Source organism: Vipera ursinii (genome assembly GCF_947247035.1).
Source record: "Vipera ursinii genome assembly, chromosome: 10".
NCBI classification, from domain to species: domain Eukaryota; kingdom Metazoa; phylum Chordata; class Lepidosauria; order Squamata; family Viperidae; genus Vipera; species Vipera ursinii.
The window spans coordinates 7,556,476-7,576,425 of record NC_139520.1 but is presented as its reverse complement, the minus strand read 5'-3'; the positions used below and the strand labels follow the sequence as shown (position 1 = coordinate 7,576,425).

At 45.4% G+C, this 19,950-nt stretch overlaps 1 protein-coding gene across 1 annotated transcript in view; it reads right to left on the bottom strand.

Annotated features, from left to right (window-relative positions):
- Window positions 1–610: 610 nt before the first annotated feature.
- The window catches only part of ESRP2 (epithelial splicing regulatory protein 2), a 57,259-nt gene continuing 37,919 nt past the window's right edge, over window positions 611–19,950 (bottom strand). Inside the window, exons 12-17 of the mRNA XM_083370466.1 lie at window positions 16,653–16,874; window positions 15,601–15,799; window positions 12,429–12,654; window positions 10,029–10,206; window positions 4,410–4,520; window positions 611–823 (exon numbers count right to left, since the gene is read on the bottom strand). Of these exons, the coding sequence (XP_083226592.1) occupies window positions 4,431–4,520; window positions 10,029–10,206; window positions 12,429–12,654; window positions 15,601–15,799; window positions 16,653–16,874 (915 nt within the window). The 3' untranslated portion in view covers window positions 611–823; window positions 4,410–4,430. The remainder of the gene's footprint in view (window positions 824–4,409; window positions 4,521–10,028; window positions 10,207–12,428; window positions 12,655–15,600; window positions 15,800–16,652; window positions 16,875–19,950) is intronic.

The following is a 19,950-nucleotide window of genomic DNA, read 5'->3' as shown; positions in this document are numbered from 1 at the left end:
TACTTAGGTTCTACCTCACAAAACACAAATTAAAAGAAAAACTGAAAAGCTTATTTTCTCATTTCATTTGGACATAACATTTTTTTTTCCTTTTAAGAAAAGGGAGCGGGAAAACATAATTCAATTCGACACCTTTCAACTGAAAAGCTTATTCTGTCATTTCATTTGGACATAACATTTTTTTTCTTCTCTTTTTAAGTAAGGAAAGGGAACAGGAAAATATAATTTGATCTGACCCCTTTTACGGGAACGAACGAACAAAAAAACAAAAGATTCTTCTCTTTTGATGAGATGGAATTCCCTTCTGCTCCAAATAAGAGAAAGAGGTTTGGCAAGTTTGTACTTTCAAAGAAAACATTTTTTTCTCTCCAAATGGCGAATGCAAAATGGTTTTTCTGTATTTGTATTTTATATATAAAACAAACAAACAAAAAAAACAGCCTAAAGTCTACAGCCTTTAAGTAGTTCAGCTGAGTTTCTCTCGATAATATCTGAGCAATTGAACAGCTCTCATTCCTTCTCCCCTGGTTCATCTGCTTTAGGAGTTTGGGGCTCTTGTCGGCCAGGAGGAGAAAAAGGGCAGGGAAGACATGGCTGCTTTGAAGAGGAAAGAGGAGGTTTGTTCTTGTTCCCCACACTTGGATCCACGGGGGCGGGGGGAGGTCTAGATAAGGCAGAGGTCCACACAGTGGCCCCCCAAGAGGCTTCCGTTTCGCTCAGACACAGCTTTCTTGGCCGAGTCCAGGCTGGGGAAAGTAACCAGAGCTTCTCCGCTAGGCTGACCGCTGAAGTTGAAAAGCGGAAGGACGGAGTCCGCGTGGAGCTGCAACAACGGAGGGAAGAGGATCAAAAGGGCAGCCGGGCGCAGGTGGAGGAGACGGAGCCAAGGGGGGTGTGTGTGTCATCTCGGCCCCTCTTCCCCACTGGAGGCTGAGAAGTTGACAGACACTTATTCGGGACCGATGACACCGTGTGAACTAAGAGCCTATTAAACATGACGGAGCTGAAGTTAACCTGGAAAATAGGTGGTCTCCTCTCTGGATTAACATGGATGTCCTGAGAAGAGCTGCAAAAACCTTCCTGCATCCCATACCTGAGGGTGGAATCTTATCAGGTTGACCTGCCAGATCTTTAATCCAGAGCAGGCATGGGTAATTCATTTTCCCAACTGGCCACATAGGACTGTTGCAGACAGCCAAGCCAACGGGGCTGTGAAGGTGTGTAGGCGTGCATGCACACGCTTACGTAAATTGGGGGGGGGGGGGGAAATAGCAGTTGACTTAAAATAAAGCAGTTGAATTCTATTGTGTGCATGGCATGTAGTTATTTACATGTGATTTCCAACTGACTTCATGTAGTAGGCCAGAGAGGGACTGCCAAAGGGTCGGATGTGGGGTGGGGCCATAAAATGCCCAAGTCCAACGGACTTGGACAAGCCACGGCTTTGTCCGCTTCCAGCCCTGTTAATTCTGACAGCCCCTTTCAGATTATAATTTCATATACTGATGGAGAAGAATATTTGCAGCTCAGGATTTTCTTGCAGATGTTTCATTACCCCACTAACTCACTGGTACTGATGATGTTACCTAGTTGGGTAATGAAACGTCTGCAAGAAAAAAAACTTAAGCTTCAAGGAACATCAAATTGAGAGCATCAAGGAACTCTCAATTTCATTGATAGCCTTCCTTTCTATACTGATCTTTAATTTCTAGAATTGCTTGTCTGGGAGATCTAGTTGGTAATCTTTAGTCACACACTTTAAATCACACACACACGCACACACACACACCAAATAGCAAACACTAAGAAGGGCATAGAAGAGATTCAACAGTAAAAGCATCACATTTAGGAAGGAAAGAGGCTGATTTCGTATAATCCATCCTGCCCAAAAAGAAATGTTAGACCAAAAGGTAGTTTTCATTGTTATACTCTCAGCAAACTTAAGATAACCTCTGCCATTTAAACCAACAATTTGGGGGAAATACAGGTAGTCCTCTACGTACGACCATTGATTTACTGACTGTTTCAACAGCATTGAAAAAAGGGATTTGCGACCGGTCCTTGCACTTATGACCATCGCAGCCACCCCACAATCGTGGTCAAAATTCAGGCGTTTCTCAACGGCCATGTATTCTCAAGGATTGTAGCGTGTGTGTGTGTGTGTGTGTGTGTGTGTGTGTGTGTGTGTGTGTGTGTGATTGCCATTTACAACCCTCCCAGCTGGCTTCCAACAAGCAAAATCGAGAGATGGGGAAGCTGGATTTGCTTAGTGACTATATGATTCACTTACAACCATGGCAAAAGAAAAAGGTTGTTAAAATTGGGTGCAACTCACTTAGCAATGAAAATTCTGGTCCTAACTGTTGTCGTAAGTTGAGGATTATCTGTAATGCAATATTATTTTCAGGGAAGTAGGTCAATTGTAAGGCACAGTTACTTAGCAAAACGCAAAAGCAGAAAGGCCCCTTTGGGGTCTCAATGGAAATCTCCCCAGAACTGAAATCAGCATATCGGAGAGGATCCTATGAGACAATGGCTGCAGTCCTGCACGTCCTGTATTTAATCTGCCTAAGAAATTAAACCCTTTTCCTAAGTTTGTGGAAAGACACTGAACCAAAAGCTAACCCCCAAACCTGGGTTTCATGGTAAATGTGCTAAACGCTGTTCCTGTATTGTGAAGATGGCTTGTCCACTTTGGCAGGCGAGCTGAGTCTGAAGTTATTTAAGAAAAGTACCACTTTAATCCATACTTACGTGACTCTGAATGTTCCAAGATCAATTTGACAAGCTAGAGCAATATTTTTCAACCTTAGTTTACTTTAAGATGTGTGGAATTTGATTCTGGCTTGGGAATTCTGGGAATTAATTATGTCCACACCTCTTAAAGTTGCCAAATTGAGAAGCACTGTGCTATACAATAAGGAAAACAAACCATGGTAAGTTCATTTATTATATAGGTAAAGGTAAAGGTAAAGGTTCCCCCGCACATGTGTGCTAGTCGTTTCTGACTCTAGGGGCCGGTGCTCATCTCTGTTTCAAAGCCGAAGAGCCAGCGCTTGTCCAAGGACGTCTCCGTGGTCATGTGGTCGGCATGACTAGACGCCAAAGGCGCACAGAACGGTGTTACCTTCCCACCGTAGTAGTCCCTATTTTTCTACTTGCATTTTTTTTACGTGCTTTCGAACTGCTAGGTTGGCAGAAGCTGGGACGAGTAACAGGCGCTCACTCTGCTACGCGGCATTCGGGATTCGACCCGCCAAACTGCCGACCTTCTGATCGGCAAGCTCAGCGTCCTAACCCACTGAGCCACTGCGTCCCTTATTTATTATATAAATAACTGCAAATACGGATGCTCAGATATCTTAAATGTAGCCTGGCCTGTTTCTTTCAAATAGCCCACAAGGATAGGCATGCAAGCATGGTCTTCCCCAAGCCAAAAAAGATTAATTTCCTAGGTTGGACACTGCTCATGGCTGTTCCATGGAGCTAACCCTGGATTAAAAAAAGAGCAATAAAAACAACATCTCTTTATGATAGCTGCTTTGGAAATGCAGGGGGGGGGGAATTTGATGCACGTCCCCACACGTTTAGCATTGTGTCTACCATGAGCACCTGTTGCTGTGGGTCTGAAGGGCAGAACACTAGTGGAAATTTTAACAGTCGTCAAAGAACTCGTCTAAAGATGTCAGTTTTCTACAGAAACATCCCAGTGTGTTTTAGGCAGCGGACTCCAAATGCTTGGCTCATTCTTTTGAAGAAGCTGAGGGCCACCAATACTTCTACCTCACCCACTTGACTAGTCAGCAGCTAGACTACATGAAGCAGATTCCAAACCTAACCGAATAAACCCCCCAAGTCTTAACTAGTCAGACAATATCCTTCCTAAACTGGTAGGTGACGGCTGCAGGAAGGAACCCTCATTTTAAAAAAAACAACAACCCAAAAACCCAGAATGAGAATGCCACGCAAACTTCAAAAAGTCCAACCTCCCAACATTCTCCTAAATCAGGGCTCTTCAAACCTGGCCCTTTTATCACTCGTGGACAAGCTGGCTGAGGAATTCTGCTTGTTGAAGTCCACAAAGTCATAAAAGGCCCAGGTTTGAAGACCCCTTTTTCTTAAATGTTCATCCCGAAGCACAAACAGATTGAGACGATCAACATCACCGTTGGGTTAGTGGAGCCATGCAAGGTGCCCAAGCAAGGAAGTGTTAGCAAGCAAAATCCCATCACGAGCTAGGAAGCGAGGATGAAACGTGATTGGTTGGTTTGGGGTTTTATTTTTCCTTTCTTATCTTTCTTTTTTTTTTTTTGAAAGAAAAGGAAAAGGAAACAAAAAAAAAATCATCTCCCCGCAGAATCATTTCCATTCACCACCAAAGAGCTCCGCTTCGGCCAATCCAAGCTTACCTTCTCTGGTGGTTACAACACTTACAAGCAAACCCAGTCTTTCGATGCTTGTAACACGCTCCTTGCTTGGTCGTTCAGCTGAATGAGGCCATTGTAGTCGTCAGGAGCATACTACAGTACAAGTGTGATACACAAGATCAGCAAGAGAAGGAACATGGGGGGGAGGGGTCTTGAACCTTTCTCCCCATCAACATTTGCCATTTTTCACCTGGCGGAAATGGCAAAGATATCGGCGTACTTGAAAGATCATTCGCAACAACGTTATATTACGGAGTGGAAAAAATGGATTGATTACATCCAGAATAAATATGGGACTAAAAAGTTTCATTTAGCATTTGCATAAGTATTGATGTGATATTAGTATTGCTTGTAGTCATTTTATATGAGCTAGAATGCGATAGACTTAATAGCTTATTGTTGTTAGCATATGGCTGTTTATGATTGTTACTTTTATACCTTGTATTTAGCTCTGGGAAGTCGGGGACGGGGAGGGGGGAAGGGGAGGGGGGGAGGGTCGGGAAGGGTTGGGTAGGGGTGGGGGGAGGGGTTGTTAAAGATAAAATGTATTGAAAAACTTTTCAATAAAAAAAAACATTTGCCATTTTTCTTTAAAGGGGGTGGGTGGGTTGAAAGTTTCCATCAGCAAAAGGAAGCGAGGGGTAATCAAGAGCCTTCAAGCTGAGCTCAGCTCCAAGTGCCTACGTGGACAAGTCATAAAAGGGCCACGTTTGAAAGCCCCTGGGATAAGCTTTCAAAATTTCCAGAGAGAACTGGCCACTGAAATCAGCAAGCATTAAAACAAGCTGTTGGCCATTGATTAGACCTGACTTTGGGGGCGGGGGTGGGTGGGTGGGTGGGGCGGTGAGGAGGAAAAATCTGTGAAAAAGCTCATTCGTTAAAAGGTATGTCTTCATAGGAGCAAGCGGATCCATCTTGGTGTGGTTGGTTGGTCCATCAGGCTTTAGCCAGGACTTAAGAAAAGCCGTGGGAATATGCAACTAGAAGTGTGAAGAGCAAAAAAAAAAAAAAAAGATGGGAAAACCAATGGAAAGTACCACACATCCAAATCAACACACACACACACCCGTGTTCTCCCACACCTGCTGAATGGTGACAAAAGTTCAGAACCCAGGGGGGCTTTAGACAACTGGAAGCAAAGGCAACCAGCTACAAGGAGCTTCATATTATCGCATTCTTTCGCTTGCCCCGACTGGAGATGATTGCCTTGGCCTCTAAAACACAACACAGGATCAGTATTGCCTAAGCTTCTGGCAAATTTATGTTTCAGAAGAAGCGGAGATCTGGAACTGCGGCTGGAGGGTAAGTGGAAAAAGAACAAGCCAGGATCCAAAATGCTTTCAGAGAAGGAAATCAGGAGAACTCATTCACTGAGAAACCATGATTTCCTGTTGCATCGGAGGCAAGGCATTTTATGATGACGAACACAAGAATTCCAATCTTAGATTCAACCAGGGCTCCTTAATCTAGGGTACTGTTTCCATAATGGTCCGATAAATACATCAAAGCTGGAGTCAAGAGCATCTTCTCAAGCATTTCCCAGTCTCTGGAATCTTACCCTGGAGACAAAATATCTAGCTTGACGACTTCCTGGTAGCCTTATTTCACCATGCGTTAGAAGAGGAGGAAGGGAGGATGAGAGAGTAAAAGAAATATTGCTTTTGTCTATAAGGAATAGAAAAGGGGGGGGGAAACCAGGAACACCTCTAAAGGAGAGAGAAGGGAAATTAGGTGCTACCAAGATTTGCCTTCTATTTAGGGATAAAAGAAAAAAGACAGATTAAAAACACCTTAGAATGAACATAGTCTCCCCACCCATTTTCAAGGAAAAGGAGATATGGACATACAGGAGTCAGTCACACGGACCCAGTCTAGCAGCTTCTTCAACACAACCCACAGGACAATGGGATCCACTGCATGGGGCAGATGACTTGAGATCACCTCACCACTCACACAGTTGCCTTTGTTGACGTCGTTCTTGGTTTGTTGCCTTCTTGACGCCCATCCAGATAATGAGGTACAACAACAAGGGGTCAGAAGAACGTAAGTGTTTGTTTTGAGAGTGTTTCCTTGGCTGGTTACTTCAACTAGCTCTGCACACAAGCAATGCTCTAATCCACACAGAGGGTAATCATCACCAGCCACAGTCACGGCTCTTCCCCTCCCTCAGTTGAACCCCCAACCAAAGTCCTGTTTCTTCTCCCTGCTCACTCGCTCAGCAATATCAGCCACCGACAACTTGTTCAAAAGCAATGCAAAATGGAGCAGGGTTCCTCACCCATTAAATGAGGAACAAGGACTTTAGATCCGAGAGCAGAATGACTAAAACACAAAGGAAGGGATTTAGGGCAAGTGTACAGCAACATGTTGCAGCTATGTCCCTTCTCCAGCACCTGTTTCAACTTTTCCCAAGAGCAGGGAATTGCCATCCCTGCTGTCTACCATGGTCATTCCCACATACCAATATAGGGGCTGATACAAAATCCCTCAAGAAGCTTCCATAGTGAACCATTCTAGCTATGGGACTGAGAGGGAGAGACTGGGCCAATGTCCATCCATGGTGCACAATCCAACACCTTCACCACTATACCCTACTGGCTCTCAACTACCTCCATTTCCACTAGTAGCCACCACCGACAAGGTTATGAGTCCTGATGGTACAGTGGTTAGAATGTAGTACTGCAGGCTATTTCTGCTGACTGCCAGCAGTTTGGCAGTTCGATTCTCAATGGCTCAAGGTTGACTCAGCCTTCCATCCTTCCGAGGTCGGTAAAATGAGGAACCAGATTGTTGGGGGGGGGGTGGTGGCGATATGCTGACTTTGTAAACCGCTTAGAGAGGGCTGTAAAGCACTCTGAAGCGGTATATAAGACTAAGTGCTAGTGTTATGAGAGGGACAGCGTCACCTATTGGTCAAGGTAGCTATGTTTTTAAGGTCTCTAAGGTCGATTCTCGTACTGTTTTTTCACGCAGGGAAAACCCACCACAAGACCAGGTTGCAACCTCAACTTGGAACAGGCAGAGAGATGTTTGAAGGCACCTTGAAACCCTTTTGGATAGTAAGAGCTGTTTCTTGCCATGAGCAAAGATGCCTCGCCAGTAAATACCAGCGTCTGCCACCAGGGGGCACCTTCAAGTAGGACATAAACGACTCTCAAGAGGAAAGGCTGTCAGGGGAACGTGACTTTTCTGTCAGCCTCCAGAGGTGCTGAGGCTGCATTTCCCAGAATTCCTGTGGGAAAAACTGGAGTTGCAGCCCTGACACATTTAAAGGTTGCCAAGAGGAGAAAGCAATCTCCAAAACTCCTGCATAGTTTTGTCCTTGTTCAGAGGAGGGGGGAGACGAAGCAGACGCCAAGATACATTTCACCAAGTCAAGTCCCAAAGTAATGCAAGGAGTTAGTCTTTGTCCAGTAGGGTAAGTCCCCTTTCCACGCGTGACTGTCATATTTGCTGAACACAAACGCACGCACGCAAACACGCACACGTGTGTGTGTGTGTGGTGTGTGTGTGTGTGTGTGATGCACAAGTGGTGGGCTCAATCTCAACATGGGCCATTCTGTACCCAAAACGAGGGTTATTGAAAACTTAGGAAAGAGTCCCAAACTTTGTAAAAATATTGCTTGAAAAAAGCTTTAACCCACTCATCGAGTCCAATAAGGACGGGGCATATTTAGCAGCCATGAGTGGGTAGAGGTGTGTGTGTGTGTATGTGTAAGGAAGGCAGAGAAGGAAGTAGGTCTAGGAATAAAGCAACAGCAGGAAAGTGAAATAGCCGCCATTACTTTCTCTGCTGCTCCAGCAAATGAAGATCATATTTGTCAGCTCATGGTTGAACTGTGAGTCCCTGGGGTTGTCTGAGCTTGGGGGGGGGGGGTGTTACAGACATTTCCTGACCCAGCTAGGTAACATAATCAGTGCCAGAAGGGAATAGGGTTTGCTCTCTATTTATGTACAAGTGATTTGCCCTTCCAGTGTTGGTGGGAGTGGTCTTGGATGATAACCCCCCCCCAATATTGGCAGGGCAAGACACTTGTCTATAAACAGCGAGCAAAACCCATCCCTTTCTGGCACTGATTGTGTTACCTGCCAGTAGTTGAGTCAGGAAATGTCTGCAAGGAAACAACCGAGTTCAGAGGGCACCAGGGACCCCACAGCTCCATCAGTTATGATCAGCCCCCAATCCCCTGGCTTCACTGGAGATTCTCTCTCTCCAGCCTAGACCAGGATAGGATGCAATTTGAAATAGTATAGGATGTATCAGGGTAGGATTTAAGGCCTCGCAGGACAAAGTTGAAAGCTTTTCTTTGTGGGGGTGGGGGGGGTCCCCCGCAGGTTGTTTGAGTGACCCAGTGTGCAAAGTGGGCTTTTCGTGGTACTTTAACTTGCCTTCTTTGCACTGATTTTTTAAAGAAGAGATTGGCCAGCCATTTGTCTGGAGTGGTATAGGGTCTCCTGCTTGGGCAGCGGGTTGGACTAGAAGACCTCCAAGGTCCCTCCCAACTCTGTTAAACTGCTACTGTAACAAGAATTAGTTAGAGGCAAGGACACAAATGCATATTGTATCCCCAAGAGAAAAAAGTAATCTGTCAAGAATCAAAAACCAGAGTTTTAAAGGTCATTTTGAAGATAAAATGACCCAGAACCTTAAAAAAACAGTGATTTTTTAAAAGAAAAGGTTGCCTTCTTTGCTTATTATACCACTTTATTGGACTACACCCGAGTTCATATATATTGTAGAGTGAAACCTTATTCTGCCAGATCTTGTTGGGACAGACTTTGCATTAAGGGGATGAAACGTCCCTGGCAATTGAAGGGATGGAAATGGACAAAAGGCATCATTTGGGCAATAAAGTCATTGCAAAAGTGGTGTCAAACGAGGCCCAAACCCAATCTCTGTCACCTGGGTGATGACAACATCACACCAACGGCATAGTCTCTAATTCAACAGTCATTCTTCAACAACAGACACCTCGCCCTATCACCCTTTCACTAAAAACAAAAGTTTCATGGGTCCTGTTAACTCGGTGATACAGATAGTCCTTGACTTATGACCACGACTGAACCTGAAATTTGTCGCTAAGTGAGACAGTTGGATTTTGCCCTCTTTTATGACCTTCCTTGCTATAGTTGTTAAGTGAATCACTGCAGTTGTCAAGTTAGTAATTGCGGTTGTTAAGCGAATCTGGCTTCCCCATTGACTTTGTTTGTCAGGAGGTCACAAAAGGGGATCACGTGACCGCGGGACACTGTGACCGTCATAAATATGAATCAAGTGTCTGAATTCCGATCACGTGACCCTGAAGATTCTGCCACAGTTGTAAGTGTGAAAAATGGTCATAAGCCACTTTTCTCAGTGTTATTTCAATTTTGAATGGTCGCTAAACAAGTGATTGTAAGTCGAGGACTACCTGTACATTTAAACACCCGCCGCATCAAATATTTAACATTAGGTCTTCGTTTTCTCATGTTGGAAATTCTTAGAAAGGCCGCGGCACCCTCTGAACTTCTCTCAAGAATGAGATTTGGGAAACGCCATCTTGCCCAGACAGACTTTCTTACAAGGAAAAGGGGAAGCAAGACCAAAGACTTGGCACTAACCTGATACCCTTGGAAGAAGCTGAGAATTTCCTTCATTCCTGTATTGTAGGGCAATCCTTGCATCCGGACAAGAGCGCCTGCCTGAGGGAGCATCGGAGTGTGGGAAGCTGAGGCAGCAGCTGCAACAGCGGCTTGTGGAGCTGTGATGTAGCCAACGGTGGTTGGAGACACTGGAGGGCTGAAGAAAGAGGAACAGAACATGGTGACCGAAGAGCTGTTTCCCACATATTGGTACGTCAGTTGGATCAGAAGACTTGGGAACTGAGTCTCTTCCACAATGTCTCTTAACCTTAAAGGGTCAACTTTAAGATGTGTGGGTTTCAACTCCCAGAATTCCCCAGCCAGCGCTGGCTGAGGAATGCTGGGTGTTAAGGTCCGCACATCTCAAAGTTGCCAAGATTGATAAGTCCTCTTCTAAATCCACGGGAACTGAACAGATGATTCCAAGAGCCGTTTGCTTGCAAAGAAAACCGAGCAAGTTGAACTGTAGAAGTCATTGCAAATCCATTGCTCCAACTTGGCCATCAAAATCCTCCTCTAAAGCTGCTCCAGTTAGATTAGACCAGCCCAGTACTTCCAATAATACCAGCCAGCACGTTCTGAGACCTGAAGTCCACACATCTTAAAAGTTGCCACCAAGAGTGAAAAAACAATGCAACAATTAGTTCACACCCATTACTACTATCTTCCAGTGAAACATATATGTCCACTTTTCCAACATGGGTGCCACCAGATGGGTGGACCTCAACTCCCAGAATTCTCAGTGAACTCCAAGTGGCCTGGAGAATTCTGGGTGTCCCAAAATCCACAAGCCCAGTGGAATTTGAGAACTTCCCACAAAATCCTTTCGTGATTAATTGATTCCACTCTGGTGAGCCCCACAAGCAGACAAAGCTAAGATGCTTACTAAGTTTGGGAACTGCAGCCAACATAATCTGAGGGCATTTGGCTGGGGTGAGTTGGGCTCACCGTTCCAATGATGACCTCACATACATGGCGTTCCAGCATTTGCTTCTAAACAGACCTTGGATATTTTCTTTGGCATGCCTGTACTAATTTTGTACCTCTGCTTTTTTTTTAAATACCTTTTCATGACACTAAAAGCACTCGTTCCCTTCTTAAACTTGCAGCAAGCCCTCTCAGCGTACTTTCTGCTCTTTGAAGGACAAAATAGGAACGTGTGAAAATAAATTATGTCCCAGGGCTATGTTGCAGCTTGGATTTGAAGGTGGAAAAGTGACTTTGGAGAACCCAAGGACAAACGTGCAGCAGTGGCCTGCAAACTCCCTAAACCCAACTCAGCTTTTCCTCCACCGTGCACCAGCTGTGGAAGGCAGTCACAGAACCTTGCGAAGAGACCCAGCTGAAGATCCCTTCTCTGCCCAACAGTCTTGGGGGTGGAAGAAAAGATTGGGAAGGGCTGGAACTGGGGCAGGGTGACCGCTGAGGACACGTAAGTATCCCCCAAACAAGCCTGAGGCTGAAGCTTATCCCAGCTCCAGATCCTCAGACAATCTTGATTAGCTTTTGCATTTATTGACAAGTTTGTTACCTGCCCAGATCCAAAGATAAAGCAAGGAAGAGGATTCAAACTCCTGCACATTGGCCATGTTGGCTGTTATACAGAAGGGTGGGCTTCAACATTTGCCAGGAGATCGGAGGCGCAGAAAAAAAAAACTAGTCAAAATGACCAAAAACTAGCTGGATTTCAAGCAGAGAACAAGTGCTCCATTACTGGAGGCTTTTAAGAAAACACTGGACAACTACTTGTCAGAAATCATATAAGCTCTCCTTCTTGAGCAAGGGGTTGGACTAGATCAGGGGTAGGCAACCTTGGCTCTTTGTTGACTCGTGGACTTCAACTCCCAGAATTCCTGAGCCAGCCTGGCTCAGCTTGGAAACTTCTCCCTTTCCCTTCAGCATGGCTGGCTTAGGAATTCTGGGAGTTGAAGTCCACGAGTCATCAAAGAGCCAAGGTGGCCTACCCCTGGCCTAGAAGACCTCCCCCCCACCCCCCCACCCCAAGGTCCCTTCCAACTCTGTTATTCTGTTAATAATCCAGGAAACTGAGGACCCAGCTTCAGATTTATACAGCATTTTGTCCTTGATCACGTTCTTCAGAGGTAAAACTTCATCCTGTCTGGCACTTGATCAACAACGTCAGTTCTCCTCATCCCTCCAGATCTTTAAACGTTAAGCATCTTAAAAATGCATTTCAAATACTGTGAGGACTAGAAACGTTAAAAAAAAACAAACCAACCAACCCCAAATGACGATTGAAACGCTCAGTGATCTAAATGAGTTGCAAGATTTTTGCTCGAGTTTGGGAGGGGAGTGGGGGGGGCGGTCCCAAAGCGTAACTACTGGCTCAGACCAATATGCGTCAGCCTCCCACAGTACCTGGGGTAGTAAGCTGTGTAGTTCATATAAAGTTGAGCTGCCTGAGCCGGGTAGTAGGTGACAGTTGGGGTGACAGCGGCCGCAGCTGCTGCGGCCGCAGCCGCAGCTGAAGCTTGTTGAGTCCTGGTTGGAGGCAAGAGGGCTTGCGACGGGTATATCGCAGCTTCTGCTGGGATCACGGCGGTGGCTGCCGTCTGAAAAGCAGCGTAGGCGGGAGGAGACAGGCCTGGAGAGGGACGATAAAGCAGACAGGGAGCAAGTCAGCCACAGAGGCTCTGCTGGGCAGCTGATGTTGACTCGGAAGGAAATGGACGAACAAGTCGTTTCGGGGACACCTGTCAGCCAGAGGAGAGAAGCAACAGTTCCCACAAAGCGCACCGGCCCACTTTGTCTATTCTGAGTAATCCTTTTAGCGGTCCCCAGTGTTCGGCTTCTGGGCTCAAAAGTGTCTTGCTGGAATGGCAAGGCGAGGATCCGAAGGTCCCCACTGTGCCAATTTCCAAACAGAGGAGTATAATCTCCTCTATCTCAGAAAGCTGCAAAACGATTCCTGTAGTGTAAATGTTACTCTGAGCTTTCAGTAAAGGAAACTTTAAAACAAGATTTAGGTTGACAAAACGGTCTTCCTTCCTTCCCCGCTCTCTCCCTCCCATGTCTTTCCTTTCCTTTCCTTTCCTTCCCTTCCCTTTCCTTTCCTTTCCTTTCCCTTTCCTTTCCTTCTTTATTTTCCTTTCCTTCTCCTTTCCTTTTGTTCCCTTCTCCATCCCTTCCCTTCTCCATCCCTTCTCTTATTCTCTCCTTCTCTTTTCCTTCCCTTTCCTTTCCTTCATTTTCCTTTCCTTCTCCTTTCCTTTTGTTCCCTTCTCCATCCCTTCTCTTATTCTCTCCTTCTCTTTTCCTTCCCTTTCCTTTCCTTCATTTTCCTTTCCTTCTCCTTTCCTTTTGTTCCCTTCTCCATCCCTTCCCTTCTCCATCCTTTCTCTTATTCTCTCCTTCTCTTTTCCTTCCCTTTCCTTTCCTTCATTTTCCTTTCCTTCTCCTTTCCTTTTGTTCCCTTCTCCATCCCTTCTCTTATTCTCTCCTCTCTTTTCCTTCCCTTCCCTTCCCTTCCCTTTCCTTTCCTTTCCTTTCCTTTCCTTTCCTTTCCTTTCCTTTCCTTTCCTTTCCTTTCCTTTCCTTCCCTTCCCTTCCCTTCCCTCCCCTTCCCTTTCCTTTCCTTTCCTTTCCTTTCCTTCCCTTCCCTTCCCTTCCCTTCCCTTCCCTCCCCTTCCCTTTCCTTTCCTTTCCTTTCCTTTCCTTTCCTTTCCTTTTCTTTCCTTCATTTTCCTTTTGTTCCCTTCTCCATCCCTTCTCTTATTCTCTCCTTTTCTCCTCTCCTCTCCTTCTTTCCTTCCCTTCCCTTCCCTTCCCTTTCCCTTTCCTCTTTCCATCGCAAAAGCCAAATCACAAATTGTCATTCTTTGATGCTCAACGCAACCAGAAACACTGTTTACAAGGCTACGTAAACCCAACAGATTTCATGGTTCCTTCTTGATTTGTCCCGAGAGATCCTCGGTCTTCAATAACAATCTGCAGCCTCTGTAGATTAAGTCTTCCCTTGGTTAAAATAACATCAATCTCAGGGCAGTACAAAGCAGAAAGGCTTCCAAACCCAGCTACTGAAAGTTGGCAAAAGCTGACATTTATTTATAGTGGATTTAAAACTGATCCGTTTATAGCACTAGCAAAACTGCAGCCCAAAAAAGAGACCCTCTTGATTCTTAGAGGGAAGAAATGAGGACAAAAGAGAAACTTGGGGAATTGCAAATTTTTAAAGCATGTTCTTACACAGCTAGTCCTCATCTCACTACCAGAAATTGGCACCAGAATTTCCACTGCTAAGCAAAACAGTTGTTAAATGAGTTGTGGCTTATTTTACAACCTCTTTTTGCAATGACCGGTAGGCAAATCACTGCCATTGTTAAGCGAATCGCATGGAAGTTAAATAAATCTGGCTTTCCCCCACTGCTTTTTGGAAGTCAGCTGGGAATGTCACACATGGCGAACACGTGTTCCCCAGAACAATCAACCGTGTTAAATACTTGTCGGGTGCAAAGAGCCCAAATTTTGATCCTGTGACCGTGATGTTCATAAGTGCACGGATTGGTTGTAAGTCATTTTCCCCCCAGTGCCCTTGTAACTTCAAATGGTTGCTAAACAAATGGTTGTAAGTCGAGAACTACCTGTCATGTTTTATTTATTTCTTAAAATTTATATGCCGCTCCATCTCACCCATAAGGAGAATCGTGCCCTTGTATTTTATTTTCTAAAAAAACAAAAACTAATAAAATATATCTTTCCCCTTTGGTTTTAAATGACCTTACATTTCCCCTCTTTTTCCTTAAATAGCAGATTTTTCAACTAATAAGCCGTTTTTGAAGGTATAAAATCTATCAGACTGTTAAGAGGATTTTAGGCTTCTCACTGGGTGTGTGAAAAATGTGTATAATCTGAACTCTGATCCTCTTATTTAGAGTTTATGAAAACACCGTGAATGTCCAGACCTCTCATTCATAGTGGATGGCCAAAAAAATGATTCAATCACAAAGGAAAGATAAAATCATACTTGCTTTGCAACCCTGAATGGTTAATACCACTGATAAGCCAGGATTTTGTAGGTCTGTTTGCAAGAAACCCGTGGCTTGCGAGCAATTTAGTCTAAACTTTCAGGACAGACCTGCATATGATTTAATTTTCCAGGTCACTTTTTTTCTTTTCTTTTTCTGTTCCTTCAATGTCAACATCGTTACTATTGCCACGGATAACCTCCGTTGTTGTTTTTTGGTCAGTTTAATATCTTTCCCCCCCCCCCTCCACTCCAAAAGAAAGCAACACTGTGATTCTAGCAACACACCACAAGCCAACTGGAAGCAAAATCAATCCCTGTTTGAAAAGCAGTGTTGGAACTGATTGCCCACATTGGCACCTCCGTACTGTGAACAGCTTTGAGAAAAGCCAATCATATCTCATTTTCGCCCAGCTTGCGGTCCCCTGCCCTCCCCAGAAAGCTGATTCCTGATCGGGGGGGGAGGGGTGGACCCCAAAAGAAATGGGCCAGATTCTGCTGCCCCACAGCACCTACCAGCGTGTCAACCCGGAGCAGCACACAGCACGCGAAGGACTGGAGACTTACATGGTAACTTACAAGGGGGCGGAGACAAGCCACTACGGTTTAAAGTGCCACCCATTAAGACAAAATTCATCTCCTCTCCTGAACATTGGAAGACTTCCACGTAACGGTCCTTCATCATTTTCTTGTGACACTTCTGGGCTACCAAAAAGGCTCGGTCAGAAGATTTCATTTGGATAAAGGCATCACCAGAGGGCCGGCCCTGGAAAGAAGGAAAGAAAGAAAAATATTGGCTAGTAGTGCCTTGCGAAGCAGAGAGCAACAAACCTACATTCAGCATTCCAGACTGGCTCAATCACTTTTCCAAAGAGATGGCCTGCCACCCTAATTATCTCCAGCCTGTAGCCCATGCTGCTGGTGTGTGTGTGTGTGGGGGGGGGGGAATGTGAGAAAGACCTCGAGAGATAGAGCGAAGAAGTGCATGGTCAGATAAGAGACAGCAAAGCCCACAGCGGACACTGAGTGGAGCGAGAGGGACCTTCAGAAGATGAGAGAAAACCGTACTTTCAGATTTGCAAGATTGTGTTAACATCAAGGGAAAGCAGTTCTACGCAGTCGTGTCCGACTCTAGTGGCTGGTGCTCATCTCTGTTTCTTAGTTGAAGGGGCCAACATTGTCTGAAAGACACTTCTGTGGTCACATGGCCAGCATGATTATACGCTGAGGCAGATGAAATGTGCTTACCTTCCCATTGAAGTGGTACCTATTTATCTACTTGCGTTTGCCTTTGGGAAAGCGCCTTTGGGATAAACTAGCGCTGATCATTTCAAAAAACCTCGAAGATCTCATAAACTTCACCAACACATTTTTTTGGGAGGAGGGAAGCAATTATGGATCCCTTCCTTAAAAAAATGGACCCAGCTGTCCAGAAAAAGGACAAAAGGAAGCTGAGGCTCACGGGATGGCAGAAAACGCCATCATGACCACCTTCTGGTTTATGGGCGCTGTAGTCTATCCCTAGGACAGCCCCTCTGTGCGATACCCCATCCCAGGTTCTAAGCACCTGTTTGAAGCCAACGGCTCCCAAAGTTTGAGGACATGGAACATGTTCATACTTGCTGGTTGAGGACCATGTGAACTCCATGCGGTTTGATGTCCCCAGTTGCGTCGCCCATGAACTCCAGAATGTCGTCTATCCCAGCTGTGTAAGGCAGGCCACGGAGGCGGACACAGTCTCGCACGCTGCCAGCAGCGATGGTGTAAGGAGGAGGGATGACCGGGACGATGGGGGCAGGAAGAGTAGCAATCAGGGGGGCCGACATGTATCGGTTGAGAACCTGGAGGAAGGAGAATGTTCACCAAGAATGAGAACAGAAGAGCTCTTTGGAGGTGGACGAGGGCTGTCCTCAGCCTATGACCACAACTGAACCCCATTGTTAAGCTAAGGCAGTTCTTAAGTCAGCGTTGCCCTATTTTATGACCTTTCTTGCCACGGTCGATAAGGGAATCATCACAATTGATAAGTGATTGACACAGTTGTTCAGTGAATCTGAGGGACTGCCACGAGGCAGAGGGGGCCTGGTTGTTCACCAGAGCACCAGCGGGAAGGACGAGAAACAATGGTTGGAAACTGACCAAGGAGAGAAGCAACCTGGAATTAAGGAGAAACTTCCTGACAGTGAGGACAATTAACCAGTGGAACAGCTTTGCCTCCAGAAATTGTGGGCGCCCCATCACTGGATGTTTTTAAGAAGAGACTGGACAATCACCTGTCTGAGATGGCATAGGTTCTCCTGCTTGAGCAGAGGGCTGGACTAGAAGACCTCCAAGGTCCCTTCCAGCTCTATTCTATTCTAAATCTGAATCTGGCTTCCCCATTGGCTTTGCTCATCAGGCTGCAAAAGGGGATCACATGACCTGGGACACTGCAACCGTCGTAAATACATGCCAGTTGCCAAGCATCCAAATTTTGATCATGTGATCACAGGGATGCTGGAACAGTCATGTGAAAAATGATCACAAATCACTTTTCCAGTGTGGTCGTAATTTCAGTCATTAAATGAATAGCTGAGGGCTCCCTGTATCAATAGGTTACTAAACCGCTCATAGTTGAGTGACCTCAGTTCAGGCAACTAGGATAAACGGGTCCAGCCGAAACAAATGCCAGCAATGGCTAATCCAGACACCTGGCTTAAAAACTGCAGCACACGCAAGGTGAAAAGGCTGCCTCTGATCTTGCTGCATTAAGATGAGCTGGTTCAGTAACTGTTTTAATTGCTGAAGAAGCCAGCAGATCAGCTTTCCTTAGCAGTACACTTCCAGATGGGCTAACCGTCTGGCCTACGTTTAATTCTTAACCCAGAGGGGAGAGGGAAGAACTTTAAATAGTGTTTCCTAGTGCAGAATTCCTTCTTAGATGCTGGGCAATACACGCTGGACCCTGAGCTACTTTTCACAGATGGATCATTAAAACAGGGGCAGGAAGGAATTGCACCATTCAATTGTTTTCTGGCAGATTTCTCCTCTTGCCCCCATTTGCATCAGCCGTCCTTGTACCCAGTGCAAAAGATAGCTTTTTTGGGGTGTGTGTGTGGAGGGGTTTTGCCAGAACAATGCAAGCTGAAGCTATGAAAAAAATCAGGGCCTCCTTCCTCTTCTCTTCACCCCCTATCCCAGCGATCCCCCCCAAACGTGGTTCCTATCTCACATCAAAGCACTTTTATTTCTGTATTAATATGAAGTTTGCATTGTCCTTTTGGAGGTTGAGCACTTCAGCATTCTGTGGGGTTTCGTCACTCAGACGGGCCCTGGTTGATTATGTGTGTGTCTCTGTGTGTGCACTCTTTTGTTTTGTAGCTGCTAAGCTTATTACTGTGCTCACCCTAAGTCTGTCATCTCTTCCCCATATTAAAATGGCAGGAAACCCTGCAATTTGCAGAAACTGTACTTGGAAAACACCCCAGCTCGCAAGGTGGGCAGGATATAAATTTAATAAACAAGACGAACAAGCCTCTGTAGACTGCAATCTGGGGCTTGTGGATCACTTCGAGGCTCTTGGGTTATCTTAAGGAGCGACCCGCAGCTAAAAAATAAATAAATAATCCTGCCTGGAGATCACACACAAAGGCAAGCCCTGTGCAAATGCAGCCATTCCTTAAAGCCCACCCCTTTGGTCTGTGCGACTGCTTCGAGCTGATTCAGGAAGGTCTCTGCTTCTGTTACAAAGACATTCAGACTTTCCTTTGCAGCACAAGCAAAAGCTTCCATCTGGTTAAAATAATAAGCTTGGAGAAATCCCTGCATACACACACACACACACACACACACACACACGCACGCACACAAACAAACTCCTGGCTTTTCAAATCTCACCGGGAATATTTCTAGTAAGTCCCTCTTGGCTTTGCCCAACAGACAACCATCAGAGAGAAGTAACTGGAGACCAGCCAGCTGTCTGAGACACTATTGCCCTAAAGTTGATTACAGACCACCTGGTCAACCTTCCCCCAGTCTGCCTGGAAGGCGGTTGCCACAAGGAAACCAACCAGGCTTTAAGGTGGTGCCAAGGGATCCTTGCTTGCAATTTTGTTGGAAAAGGTGTAGATGACTGCCTTCTCTGGAATTCAGCCTTGATTGCCTTCTCTCCTCTTCCGAGAAGACTAATTTGCTATCTCTGTGAATGGGGAATCCTTGATTGGCCCTCTCTCTGTTGATTATATTCCCTATTTGGAATCAGAAGGATGAAATCAAATGATGTCACCACCTCTGCTTGAAGCGCTTTGCAAAAAAGCGTGAACAGAAAGAATCCTAACAAAACAGTAGGGCCAGGTTATCACGCTAAGGCACGATACTGTGTGTATGGACTACTGCAATGAATGCCTTTAGCTATTCTGGCTTGGAAACTATGCTTCGTGGCTTAAGTGAAGACATCGTGAGGAATTCCTCCTGGTGATGTGAAGGGGAAGAGCTTTTGCCCTTGATAAACTGGGGCAGAAGTTTCCCCTCTGGAGAGTAGGGAAGATGACCTTGCTGGAAATACATAGGAACTGTTAGCAAGGCAAAAGGGCTGGAACATCTTTTAACTCTGGAACTATGAGATAACGTTCAGAAGTGGCTCAGACAGACGTCTTCCTGTCACTGAATTATAAATGGTAGCAGTAGGAAGTACAACATAATCAGACATGCCAGATTCTCTTATTATAGCTAATCTCAATTAAAAGGAGTGTTAAGTCTTCCTGTGGAGCTGATTTCATGGTTTGGTTTTCCTACTGGGGCTGACTTCTCCTCTGGAGAAGTGAAGAAAAATCATCCAACTCATTTCATCGCCCTGAACATCAGTGGATAACTTCCAAAGGTTGTTTTATGTCCTATCCTAGGATTAAACAACTCTCATTCCTCCTGGATCTCTGCACC